Source organism: Protomyctophum bolini (assembly GCF_963924005.1).
Source record: "Protomyctophum bolini genome assembly, chromosome: 13".
Classification (NCBI taxonomy): domain Eukaryota; kingdom Metazoa; phylum Chordata; class Actinopteri; order Myctophiformes; family Myctophidae; genus Protomyctophum; species Protomyctophum bolini.
In genome coordinates, this window is record NC_137874.1 from 32,829,809 (window position 1) to 32,841,980 (window position 12,172).

Below are 12,172 nucleotides of genomic sequence, written 5' to 3' on the forward strand. Positions count from 1 at the left end.
AGCGATGATTTGAACATGCAAACTCCAATTAATGAGTAGTCTAGCAGTTTTAACCACTTAAGCCCTATTTTATACTTAGCCCATCTATGCATCACATTGTGAGCTTTTGCCTATTACATAGTCAAATAGGGAGGCCAGGCAGCCGGATGGCAGTTTTCAACCTTCATGTAACTGGTCCTCACTATTATAAGATGCCACCATTTCCGTCTACTCACTCTGTGTCTCATTGGTTGGGCCTTGGACATTTCAGAAACCTGCCCACCAATGAGACCATCCGTGGGGATTCCAAGCTAATACCAAACCGCAGCCTTCTTCTTACTGTAAAGTGTGGATGGAAATCTTGTTTGGAATCTTGAAATGACCACCGAAGATGCCATTACAGTAATGTTTCTAAACCTAACTGTCCAATCGCCACCTCTGAGACACGGAGCACTTACACAGAAATGACTACTTCTATGACGATAACGTTGAAAATCAGCGCTCTCTTAACAGAAAGATGAGCTTTAGTACAAATGTTCTATTACCGGTAAGTACATTTTTGTGTTATTAGTAATTACATTTCCTTTGTCGTTTCCAGCTGGCCTGGCATCCAAAGAAAGAAGGATCTCTGGCTTTCGGGACGGATGACGGTAAAGTCGGCATCTACGATGCCTTCGCCAACAAGTAAGGATAATCTGTTTATTTTGATGACTATGATCGTTTTTCTTTTAAAACATTTTGTTAATCATCTGTATTCTGTAACATGATAACGGATTGAAGCGATGAATGGAGGCAGAGGGATGCGAGGTAGCATATTGTTTTGTTTGAGTCAACTGCTGACTAAACCGTTATTTTCTAAAGCGTTATGTTCCTTGTCCTCTTCTAAGGCCTCCCCACGTGTCCAGCTCCTACCACCGTAAGACGGTGTACTCGCTGGCCTGGGGCCCCCCCATCCCTCCCATGTCTTTCGGTAAGTTCACTAATGAACAACGACTGTCACCCTGGTCTGGTTTCACACCGGGAAATAAATCTGAGCCAGCAGAAATGACAACAACGACAAATAACAAGACAGAGAGTTCAGGAGAATATGGCCAAGAAACTAAAGCTAGTGAGTCAGCGAAAGACGGAACTAGCGCACGCACACACACACATGCACACACACGCACACACACACCCACACTAATCTACTCGCCACTAATTACGCGGCCCCTCAAAACCGCTTACACCTCACTTCTTCCCTCTGAGCTACTCGTGGGGCAAAAATCAAGATGTTTGCGGAGTTAATTTTCACCAGCTGTCGCCGGATGACATTTTGATTAGCGGCATCAGTCACACCGGCCGTCCTACGGCCGTAAAAAAAAAAGAAAACGTAATTGTCGTCGCCACCGCACAGGGCAGAGGAGAGAAAATTAGCTGACGTGCTTGAAAAACCTAACAAAGGGTTGCTGCTAATTTGTTTGCTACGATGCTTGCACGGCTTCAGCTCGCACTTCAGTTGCACTCGTGTTCCGTCTTCTCGAGGTGACGTCTGGTTAGTGATTCTTGAGAGCCCGTTGGGAGTTATGAGATGCAGGGACACAGAAAGCACTAACGTCATTGACGTCGGGTGAAAAACGTGTACGTCCAAAACTTTTACTTTTCAAGGAAATGGAAGAAAAATTAGAACCATCCAATGGATCCAATATAGTTTTAGTCACAAACTCTTGTTAAAACTTTTCATCGGTTCAATATGTATAAAACCCACACACATGCTTTCATTTAAACTTCAAAACAAATTTCCAAAAATTGTTTTGACACTGTGCGTGCGTGTACAGTAGAGCAGCTATTTTTTGCTACTTCTGTGTGGCGCTGACACACTGTAGTGTGACAAACTAAGGCATTAATTAATTTAAAAAAAAATTAACAAAACAAACGGAGATGCAAGGTTTTTTGCCTGACGGCGATGATACAGTATTGCTGTGTTTTGGTCTTTGTTGGGGTCGATGTGTGGTTTCTCTTCACTCAGCTGGACTCTGCTGTTTGTCACGTCTGACACGCACACTGACAGTGTGTGTCTGCACCAGTGTTGTTTTTGGCAGCAAATTTAGATTTTAGTTTTAGTCATAGTCTCTTGAATAGCTTCCATTTAGTTGTAGTCACATTTTTGTCACCTGGAATGTTTTAGTGTTAGTCTAGTTTATTATTATTTAGTCAAACAAAATGTATTTTGGCGGGCCTTGATGCCATCTTAATGACAGTTTTTTTTCACTTGCTGAAAATGGATTCAAACACCAACATGTTTTAAACTTGAATAAAGTACCCTTTTTTATATCTGGCATTATCCGCCCTCTCCTTTTTTTTCTCTTCTTTTTTTTTCACCATTTTGAGTGCTCGGATCGCTGCTCTTTCTTGTGCTATCCCTTTGGTCTTTGTAACACCATCCACACTTCTTAAACTATTTGCACCTCCACCTAGCACCTACAGTAGTTGATTTTTTGTTCTTCCTTCGTCATCATAAATTGCTGTGACTGTGACTTTGTGTGTGACCTCCAGGTGGCTCCGCGGACCGCCCGTCCCACACTCTGTACAGCTGTGCAGGCGAGGGCAACATCCTGCAGCACGACCCCTGGAACCTGTCTGGAGACGCAGCTGAGGTGGACAAACTCATCAAGGACACCAACGGCATCAAGGTGAGAGCCACAGTGACCAAATGCCACAAGTCAAGTGTTTCCCCCCCTGACGAAACTAAATACAAACTGCTAATCTACGATGACAAACTAAATACACTTGGCAATTTTGTCAACAAATAAAAACTAGATGTAAATGTTAGGGAGGGACGGCTAGACTCTGGCGAGATCCAGTAGAACTAAGGCATCGCAGCGAGATGCATTGTGAGCTTGTAGATGGGCTACTTTTAAAATATATATATTTATTTGAAAAAAATGATTTGAAAATGGGACATTCGGCATAATAGTACTTTATACTTTTAGTACTTTAAGTACATTTTGATACCAATACTTTTGTACTTTTGCTCAAGTAAATTTAGAATTGGGTAACGGAGTATTGATACTTTTTAGGGATGCACGATTAATCGGTAGCATAATAGGCATTGGCCATATGGGCCATAGAAATACTATATCGGTATCAGAATGGTCTCAAAATAATTTTCACCAGCAAAAAAATCTACATTTAATTTGTGTACTCGTCTCAGTCATTCAGTTGTGAAAACAGACACTTGGAAAAGTATTATGCTATTTATTGATTGATTGAATACTTTATTAAGGGGGCACGGTGGCACAGTTGGTAGTGCTGTCGCCTCACAGCTAGAAGGTCCTGGGTTCGATTCCCACTCGGGACACTGTGGGTGCTGGCGGCGTGTTTCCTCCTCCGCGTCATCAGTGCCCATACCCGAAGGCGGGGTTGGCGAAAGGGCCTTTCTGTGTGGAGTTTGCATGTTCTTCCCGTGTCCCCTAGGGTAGATACCCTCACAAAAATCATGCAGTAATCCTGGTCACTGAACTGCCCTGGCCAGCCGGGGCGCCTGATGGAGGGGAAAGGAACTGGCTGGAATAACGTGTTCCTTCCATGCGCTACGTCCAACCAGGGAAACTCCCCCTGTCAGGTGTAAAGGAGCAACTTGGACACTCAGGCATGAAGGAAGCATGAGTTCAAGTCCGTTGCTCTCCCCTTGTCCCCTATATATGGGGACTAGGTTGGTGGAGGGTGTGTAGAGCCCAGGATCACATTAGATGATTGACACGGGTGAAAAATGGGTTACAAAATCGTGGGATAAAAAATATATATTAAAAAATGAATACTTTGGGTCAAGCCCCTAGGCTTGTTTCCATTGTGGTCCTCTGTATAATATAGGAATCGGTCAGAATCGGTATCGGTCAGATATGACCCTGCAAATAATCGGAGATCGGAAATCGGTCACAATTTCATAATCGTGCACCCCTAATAATAATGCTTTTACTTAAGTAACACATTATGGGTACCTTTCCTCTCCCACCACTGTAACCAGCTTTCTGTGTCTCTTCCTGCAGCACAAACTGTCTGCACACACCGACATCAGCTGGAAGCCAGACAACAGCGTGGTCGCCATCGGCAACGAGGACGGGTGAGACACGCGTGTTGTTAATCGTATCATGACATCTTCAGTGTTGAGTGTGATCAGTGTTGCTGTAATATGTGCCTCTATCTCTGCCCTTAGATGTTTGACCTGAGACCTGTTCACAAACACTCTCTATCTCTGCCCTTAGATGTTTGACCTGACACCTGTTCACAAACACTCTCTATCTCTGCCCTTAGATGTTTGACCTGAGACCTGTTCACAAACACTCTCTATCTCTGCCCTTAGATGTTTGACCTGAGACCTGTTCACAAACACTCTCTATCTCTGCCCTTAGATGTTTGACCTGACACCTGTTCACAAACACTCTCTATCTCTGCCCTTAGATGTTTGACCTGAGACCTGTTCACAAACACTAACAGATACAATGATTTCTCTCAGACTATAGAGATGTTTAACACTCGTTTTAAAGCAGCATTGTGTAGTTTAAGGTATCTGTGGCCACTTTGGACACAAATAAAATGACAGCCAATGTCTTTAGGGCCTTTCAAACGTGAAGCGATTTAACGCGCATATAGTTCGTTTTCAATGAGACCTGCATTTTTGCGCGGAGCAGTCGTGGTGCGACAATGCAAGCGTATTTACCCGAGCATGGTCCCGTGAATTTGTTGCGCGCATGCTCGTTTCGTGCACACGTCCGCGACTCACTAGACCTGGATTCTGTTTCGCTTTTTTTTTTTTACGCTTGCGTCGTTGCGCCCCTCTTGAGCAGACCTGTAGCAGACCTGTCGTTGATCCAGGAAACGCCTGCGTTCCTCGCTTCCTGTTTGAAACGCCCTTTTGACTTCATTACACAGTCTCTGCAAGCATGTCTGGCGAGGACGCGCTTTGATTGGCCAGTCTTCACTTTGACTGGCAGTTCTGCCTTGGCAAATGCCAGGATGAAACTCATTGTCTAATGTATGTCAAGGCCTTAGTAGGGACCCTCCTGAGTCAATACATTTATGGAAGGATGATTGTTATTCAAAGATGTAACTTTATAATATTGTGGGTCATAATATGTTATAAATACTATTTGTTGTTAAAAAGTTTCATTGTTGTAAATTAGAAATTGATAGTGCCGGTAACAACACTGATAAATATTGCTAGAATTGACCAATTATGGAATTGGTATCATGTAATCGATGTATTGAATAATTAGCTGTGTTGTTTTCTATAGTTCCATAGACATGTACGAGGCTCCCAGTCTGAAGCAGCTGTGTTGTGTTTTCTATAGTTCCATAGACGTGTACGAGGCTCCCAGTCTGAAGCAGCTCTGCAGCATCCAGCAGCATCACAAGATCATCAACTGCCTACGTTGGCACGGCGACCACGGCCTGCAGCCTCAGCACCACTTCCTGCTGGCCTCTGGGTCCACCAACGCCGTCATCTACGTGCACGACCTGCGCTCCGTCATAGGTCAGCTCCTACAAGCATTGCACTGTGGACCGCTGCAAGGGTTCTAGTGCCCCGGCCGATATATCGGCTACTGATATGGCCTACATTTGGCCTCAAATGTCTACCGATGTAACTGAGTCAGGGCTCCTCGTGTTATTTTAGCTCTCACATGCACCGTTTATTGACACAATGCGTGTTTGAACCGATCAGACGTTGGCTGAACTTGGCTGTGCTCGAATGTCTGGTCCATCGGTTCAACAGTTTAACACATTCTGGATGGGAACCCCTTTTGGTGTTTTAACTAAGCTGCCAATAAGCATTATGTTATACATTAGCTATTGAAAAATAGCAGATCTACAAGCTCAGTGGCGCGCTATGATCTACGAGTAAAAATGCGGCACAGATCTTTGAATATATATTCTTTCAGAGTGAACATTTTTTTTATTCCGGCGTCAGGCCTAAATGGGTTAAAGGAGTTTAAAAAAACACTGTTTTCTATCAAATACACACCCCATGAAGCGGTGGTGTAACCACTCCTACAACCAGCAATGTCCGTGTACCTGTGTACCTGTGTAAGTGAGCACGAGTATGTGACTTATTAACACCAGTAGGGAGTGCCAGAAACAGAGAGAGGGGTAGTGCTGTGTCTCTAATGAGAGAGATATAGAGGGGGGGGGGGGGGAATTGCACCACTCAGTTCACACTTGTGTGATTTTCTTTTTAAAGGTTTTGTCGCATTACATTTTTAACCAAAAAATCCAACCTTTTTTTATTTTTTTCAAAACGCTCAGGAACTTTACTATATTCGCGGGTCATGAATATTATATTTTAGCCGAGGGCCATATACAATCTGCCATCGTGCCACGACTGGCCCCTCGGCTGGACTTTGGACAGGAGTGTTTTAAGTGGTGCATAATAATACTGGAAGGCTTTTTCATAAATTGGCCACACGGGAGGCTAGCAGCTGGCTCAGCCAGCCTTTATTGTTTATTATGGAAACCCCATCAGTACCATAGTGAAGCAGTGGTGGACACCGCACACGACTTCAGTACTTTGGTCAAGGTCTACTCACTGATTCCCCCCCCCCCCCCCCCTATCGAGACGATTACTCACATGTCCTGGAGCCTTGAATTCATGGAGATTTTGTAGTTTTTGTCACATTTCTAATTCTAAGCCACATATTTTGATGACCGGCGGAGCAATCACTTTAAGTGTCGAAAGGTCTTTGCTTTTAAAAATGTTTTAATCTCAATGCATTGCTGTATTGAAAATTCCCCAAAAATAATGTAAACAATTGTGAGAATGGTGGATCTACAATCTCACAATAGAGGTTATGTGTACGCATAAAGTGAGTGGCAAATCGAGTGTCAAAGTGAGTTTAACGGTGTTTATTTTCAATCAGATAGGACTTTTCTGTTTGAATGTGTGGGCTGTCGAGGACAGAAACTAGTTTTTGCCACTCGGTAGGCGTTCCCACATAACTTCCGGGTATGATGATGATGATGTCCCACGCATACCCTCTACAGGCGTGATCAACAGCATATGCGTATGTACTTTTCTCCCTTCCGAGAAATGTAGGTTAAAAAAGTATCCATACGGTACATACACTCCAAAAATAATTGTTACGTGCGGGACACTCAAGTAGATGTACTCCGTTATTGTCAATCACTGTAGGGGGGGGGTCCACAGGACCTTGTTGTGACGTCATCTCCTGATTAGTGCATACTACTTACTCTCTAGGATCGTTAGCTGGCTTTACACTTTGTCCGTTTTCCGCTGAAACTGCAAAGGCTTATGACTATGACTCACACGGAGGATCATATCATATTTCATCCATGAAACCTTGTAGGACTATGTCCAAAACGGATAATTTTAAGGCAAGGGGGGAGGGGGGGGGGGGGTTGGCTGTGCTCCAATTAATGCATTGTAGTCATTATTTTAGCCTTTCATTTTCAAAATGGTTAAAAGATGGCAACAATTGCAGATCTATAAGTTCACAACATGCGTTGTGATATTGCAAAAACTGCTATATTTTCTCTTCTTTGTCGCGATGCTTGTGGATGACAAAGTAGGACATTGTTTTACCAAGAAGCATTTGTCGAAAGTTGAAAGATACAAGGTTTCTGCCTGACAGTACCGACATTATTCTCGCTTAATGTATCCATCCAAATAAGAATTAAAAAGTGCTGTTAAAAGTAGATGTTTGACAGCATTTCAAAGTAATAGTTCTCTGAGGTTGCTCTTTACAAATTATTTATGTGTGTTCTTTAGAAGAACATAATATTATTTCCCCTGTGATGCACACATTATTTCCCCTGTGCACAGGTGTACAAAATGTTGTCCACCTGGCTAAAATTTTGAAGCTAATTATTTTGTGTCATCCCTCATTGGTCTCGCTTGTTTGGGGAGAAACATGATGTAGCAATTACATGATTGTTTATTTGTAATATTTGTATTTTCATTCGTAGTGTTGCTATTATTGGAATAAAAGGTGAGCACGGTTAACAGGGTTTGTGCATCAAGGGAAAAGAGGTTTAGACATAAAGTGCATGAGCATAACAGCTGGTATACATACAGACATTAAGGTGTATCAAATTCAACCACAGAGTCACTTTCACTGGTATTGCTTACAGCAAGGGTTCCCAAACCTTTCAGACCCCCCAAAAACATATATCCAATATCCATATTTGAGCTAGGGATCTCCCACACTGGCAAGCACAAACTTCAAACTCTCAACACCTGAGGCGTTGCAAGCTTGTAGATGGTCTATTTTCACAATGTTTACCTCTTTCTTATGTAATAGGTCATTTAGAAATGCGCAGACACCTTTTACATTTTTTTTGTGTGTCCCACAGAGAAGCCTCCAGCCAGTCCTGTGGTCATCACGGAGGCCTACAGGAGCCTGGCGGGTCACACAGCCAAGGTCACTGGGCTGGCGTGGAGCCCCCACCACGAAGCACGCCTGGTCACTGTCTGCTACGACGGTACCGCTCAGGTCAGTGTAAGCCTAACCCTAACCCACCACGAAGCACGCCTGGTCACTGTCTGCTACGACGGTACCGCTCAGGTCAGTGTAAGCCTAACCCTAACCCACCACGAAGCACGCCTGGTCACTGTCTGCTACGACGGTACCGCTCAGGTCAGTGTAAGCCTAACCCTAACCCACCACGAAGCACGCCTGGTCACTGGCTGCTACGACGGTACCGCTCGGGTCAGTGTCGAGAGTTCCCGACACGGTCATGAAGTTCCTGGAAATAATATATGGGAATAAATGTGACCAGATTTGACTGAGAGCCTGCCATCGCACAACTTCCAGCTTTTCACCAGAGGAGAAAAACGTTTTTTAAACATACTAGAGCATGTCTGAAACAAGCATCAGAGCTGAAATCAACAAATATGAAATAAATGCTTAAACATGTAGCTACTGTAGGTGTAATGTTAGAGAACCTTTCAAGCCCGTTTTCTGCAAGACATTACTCTATAAGCCAGAGATATCTCCAAAACTGGTGGGTCAAACTTAACAACCAATAGGTCAATTTGAAGCCCTGCTTTCATATGACATGGAAATGGTCCCTCAGTCAAATTTGGCCACAAATGTTGATGATGTGTAATGTTGTCGATGTCTTGAAAGCATCGTCTGGGACCACAATGGAAAACAGTGTGTCTGCGTGCATGTGTGTGTGTCTGCGTGCGTGTGTGTGTGTTCTCCCGTGCCAGGTGTGGGACGTGCAGCAGGAGACAGGTGTGTGTAACTATCGGGACCACCGGGGTCGTCTGCTGTGTGTGGACTGGTCTCCCGTGGACCCCGACGTGGTCTGGACCGGAGCAGACGACTTCACCGTGCAGGAGTGGAGGGTGTCGCAGCAGGAGTTCACAGCGCCACCTAAAGGTGATGACCGACCGGTCATTTTAGCTGAGGGTGTGACCTAATTGTGTATTTGGATTTAAAAAAATGAAGACGCTTGCACACTGTGGGCTCCGATGCTGTGAAAAGTGCCTTTATTTGCGCAATAAGATGACTGTGACGTTTTGAGCACAATGCTCTTCCTCAGACAGCATTGTGCTTTATACTGTTCACCGCTCGGCACCTGCACAAGTTTGGGTTGGATGTGCATGTCTTTGTACTTTTTTCGTGCTAAATTGTGTATTTAACCCATTTTGGGCGGGAACCCCTTTTGTCTGTCAGGATGTAGAAGACATTTTTAGAAAATGGTTTAAACATAAAACATTTTCTTGTGAGGACTGGGAACGTTTTATTCTGAAAGTTTTTATTTTATTTTTTTATTATACTTTTATACTATATACTTGTTGCTACATTTGGCCTTCACAACCACATATACTGTAATACACACGCGCACACACGCAATTATGAGGCGAGCAGAGAGGAATAGCAATGGGAGTATGACAGTGCCATCTACTGGTAAACAACTGTCACCTCTTTCACCATGATTTCTCCAATACAGCGCCTTGGGGCAGTCGGTGGTTCCCAAAGTAGGGTCTGGGGACACACAGGGGTCGTTGAGAGGTGGTGGGGGGGGGGGGGGGGGGGCTTCCGGCGTACTGTATACATCTACTCATAGTTGTAGATCGACTATTTCTGGCGAATGTCGTACAGAAAAAGGAACGTCGGGGAGCAAGCGGCCTAACTGAAACATCTTTGTTCTTCTTCCAACACTGCTCTCAGGGAATAAGATTGCAAACCTGAGGGACAAACAGAAACCCAAAAGCAAAGCGAAGAAGAAGAAATCGGGAGCGTCTGCGACGGGAGGGGGTGGCTCCGTGCCGAGCCCATGTCCCTCTGTCAACGGAGACAGCACGGGTAAGAACCACTTCATTCACTAGCCCACTGGTTCTCAAAGTGGGTTCTGCGGACCCCCAAGGGTCCTTGAGGCGTGCCCTCATGGGTTTGTAACTCTGAGAGTGTGAGCCGTTAGGGTCCATTTGGCTCCATTGTACACTCTCAGAGTTAAATTAACATAGATTTTACAATACAAATTGGGGGTCTTTTCAAATGGGGGTCCACGGGCTAATGAGTGTCAATTTGGGGGTCCTTGACATGAATGGAAATTAAGAGTTTGCATAGTACATGCATAAACGTTCCTTGACTGCACTTTCCATTGGGACCCATTTGTCGGTCACGGACCAATTTCTATGGGTCACGGCTCGAGTAACATTAAAGGAAATCTTAATAAGATTTCCACTTTGGAGAGTGTTTCCAATTTGTTACGTTTTCACCCCCCGAAAACGCTGTTCTCGTCTAAAAAGACACCCGCAAACGATACTTTATTTTGCCGTTTTCTATGAACACCGTTCTCGTGTAAAAGGGGTCTAAACCTAACCTCAGTAAAACTATGCCTAAACCTAACCTCAGTAAAATTATACCTAAACTATAACCTCAGTAAAACTGCCTGCCCGGGAGCCAATCAGACAGGTCTATCCTAGAGCTGTGGTAGGATTCATAATCATGCACCTGTCAGCAGGATGTGTTCTGGAGGGATGGGGAGGAATCAATTGGCATAACAACTGAATCGGGGAGGAAAAAGCGGTAAAAAGCATCCACATTATTTTTTTAATTAAGCAAATTTAGCAAAAAGATGTGTTCTTTTAGGTAAGGGAGGAAGAGGAGCAGAGAGCTCGCTACCGGCAAGACAGGAGCCCTCTGAAGATGATGAAGAGGAGAAGAGAAGCAGCCTTCCTCTTCCTGTCTCTCTACCAGGTAACTGCACCAAGGCTCTTACAGTGTTGTTTTCGATTTAGTTTGTTATTGTAATACGGAGTGGTCTGGGCTGAGATTCAACAAAGTTATCCTATCTACAAGCTCACAACGTGGACTTGTAGATCTGATATTGGCACTGTTTCTGGGCGTTTCCGTTCCATTTCCTGAAAAGTAACTGTTTGGACATAGACATAGAAAGGTAGACAACCTTCTTCGGCTCTGGGGTGTCTGTATCTCAAGGAAAGGCAAGCTTCTGTGACGCATGTGGAAGATTGCCAATCTTCCGTCTGAGTCACAGAACGTGTTTCTCATGTCAATAAAGCTCCATGGGTTGAATTGATGAGTCCCGGAAAAGAAGCGTTGTGATTGCCTAGTAGTCACTTGAGTGGCAGCGACGCTGCCTTGGCCGTGCATCAAAAATATGACCATATGAATATACACTCCTCACTGGCAGGTCAACCATTGCAGTACAACAGCAGTGGCAACACAGACAGGTGTAGGTGTGGTGGAATTAACTGGCATTGTGTGTGTGTGTGTGTGTGTGTGTGTGTGTGTCTGTCTGTGTCTGTCCGCGTGCGTGCGCTTCCAGCAAGTGCTGATACAGTCAGAAAGTCCTCTACAACTTCAAAGACCAAAGAAAGACCAGGTACTGTATGTGGTGATTTATGATTCTATAACTCGGACAGTGCTGAGCCGGCTGAAGGTGACTTCGCAACGCTCGCCACGTAGTTTTGCAATCTCACGATAGATATATACGATATATCGATTATACGTTTATTCAAAATAATGACCATGTTGGACAAATAATAAAACACTTTCAGGCCCACAGAGATCTTTAAATTAAAATGAAATGTATAAACATCCCAACAAGAGGTCAGGGAAGGGAGTGCATTGCAACTTGCAAAGGGAGCTTTTATTATAACGTTAAACTGAGATACGTTTGTCAACACTGCGTCACCAAGATAATTCATGCCGTTTATTGCCGTATC

The 12,172-nt window shown here is 44.2% G+C and overlaps 1 protein-coding gene across 2 annotated transcripts in view; it reads left to right on the plus strand.

The window, feature by feature from the left end:
• gemin5 (gem (nuclear organelle) associated protein 5) overlaps positions 1-12,172 on the plus strand; it is a 201,326-nt gene that overhangs the window by 6,400 nt on the left and 182,754 nt on the right. For both annotated transcript variants that reach the window (XM_080779863.1, XM_080779864.1), the window contains 10 exons: positions 578-663; positions 867-949; positions 2,512-2,648; positions 4,005-4,078; positions 5,307-5,488; positions 8,323-8,462; positions 9,185-9,356; positions 10,152-10,286; positions 11,076-11,183; positions 11,773-11,829. In XM_080779863.1, the coding sequence (XP_080635989.1) occupies positions 578-663; positions 867-949; positions 2,512-2,648; positions 4,005-4,078; positions 5,307-5,488; positions 8,323-8,462; positions 9,185-9,356; positions 10,152-10,286; positions 11,076-11,183; positions 11,773-11,829 (1,174 nt within the window). The remainder of the gene's footprint in view (positions 1-577; positions 664-866; positions 950-2,511; positions 2,649-4,004; positions 4,079-5,306; positions 5,489-8,322; positions 8,463-9,184; positions 9,357-10,151; positions 10,287-11,075; positions 11,184-11,772; positions 11,830-12,172) is intronic.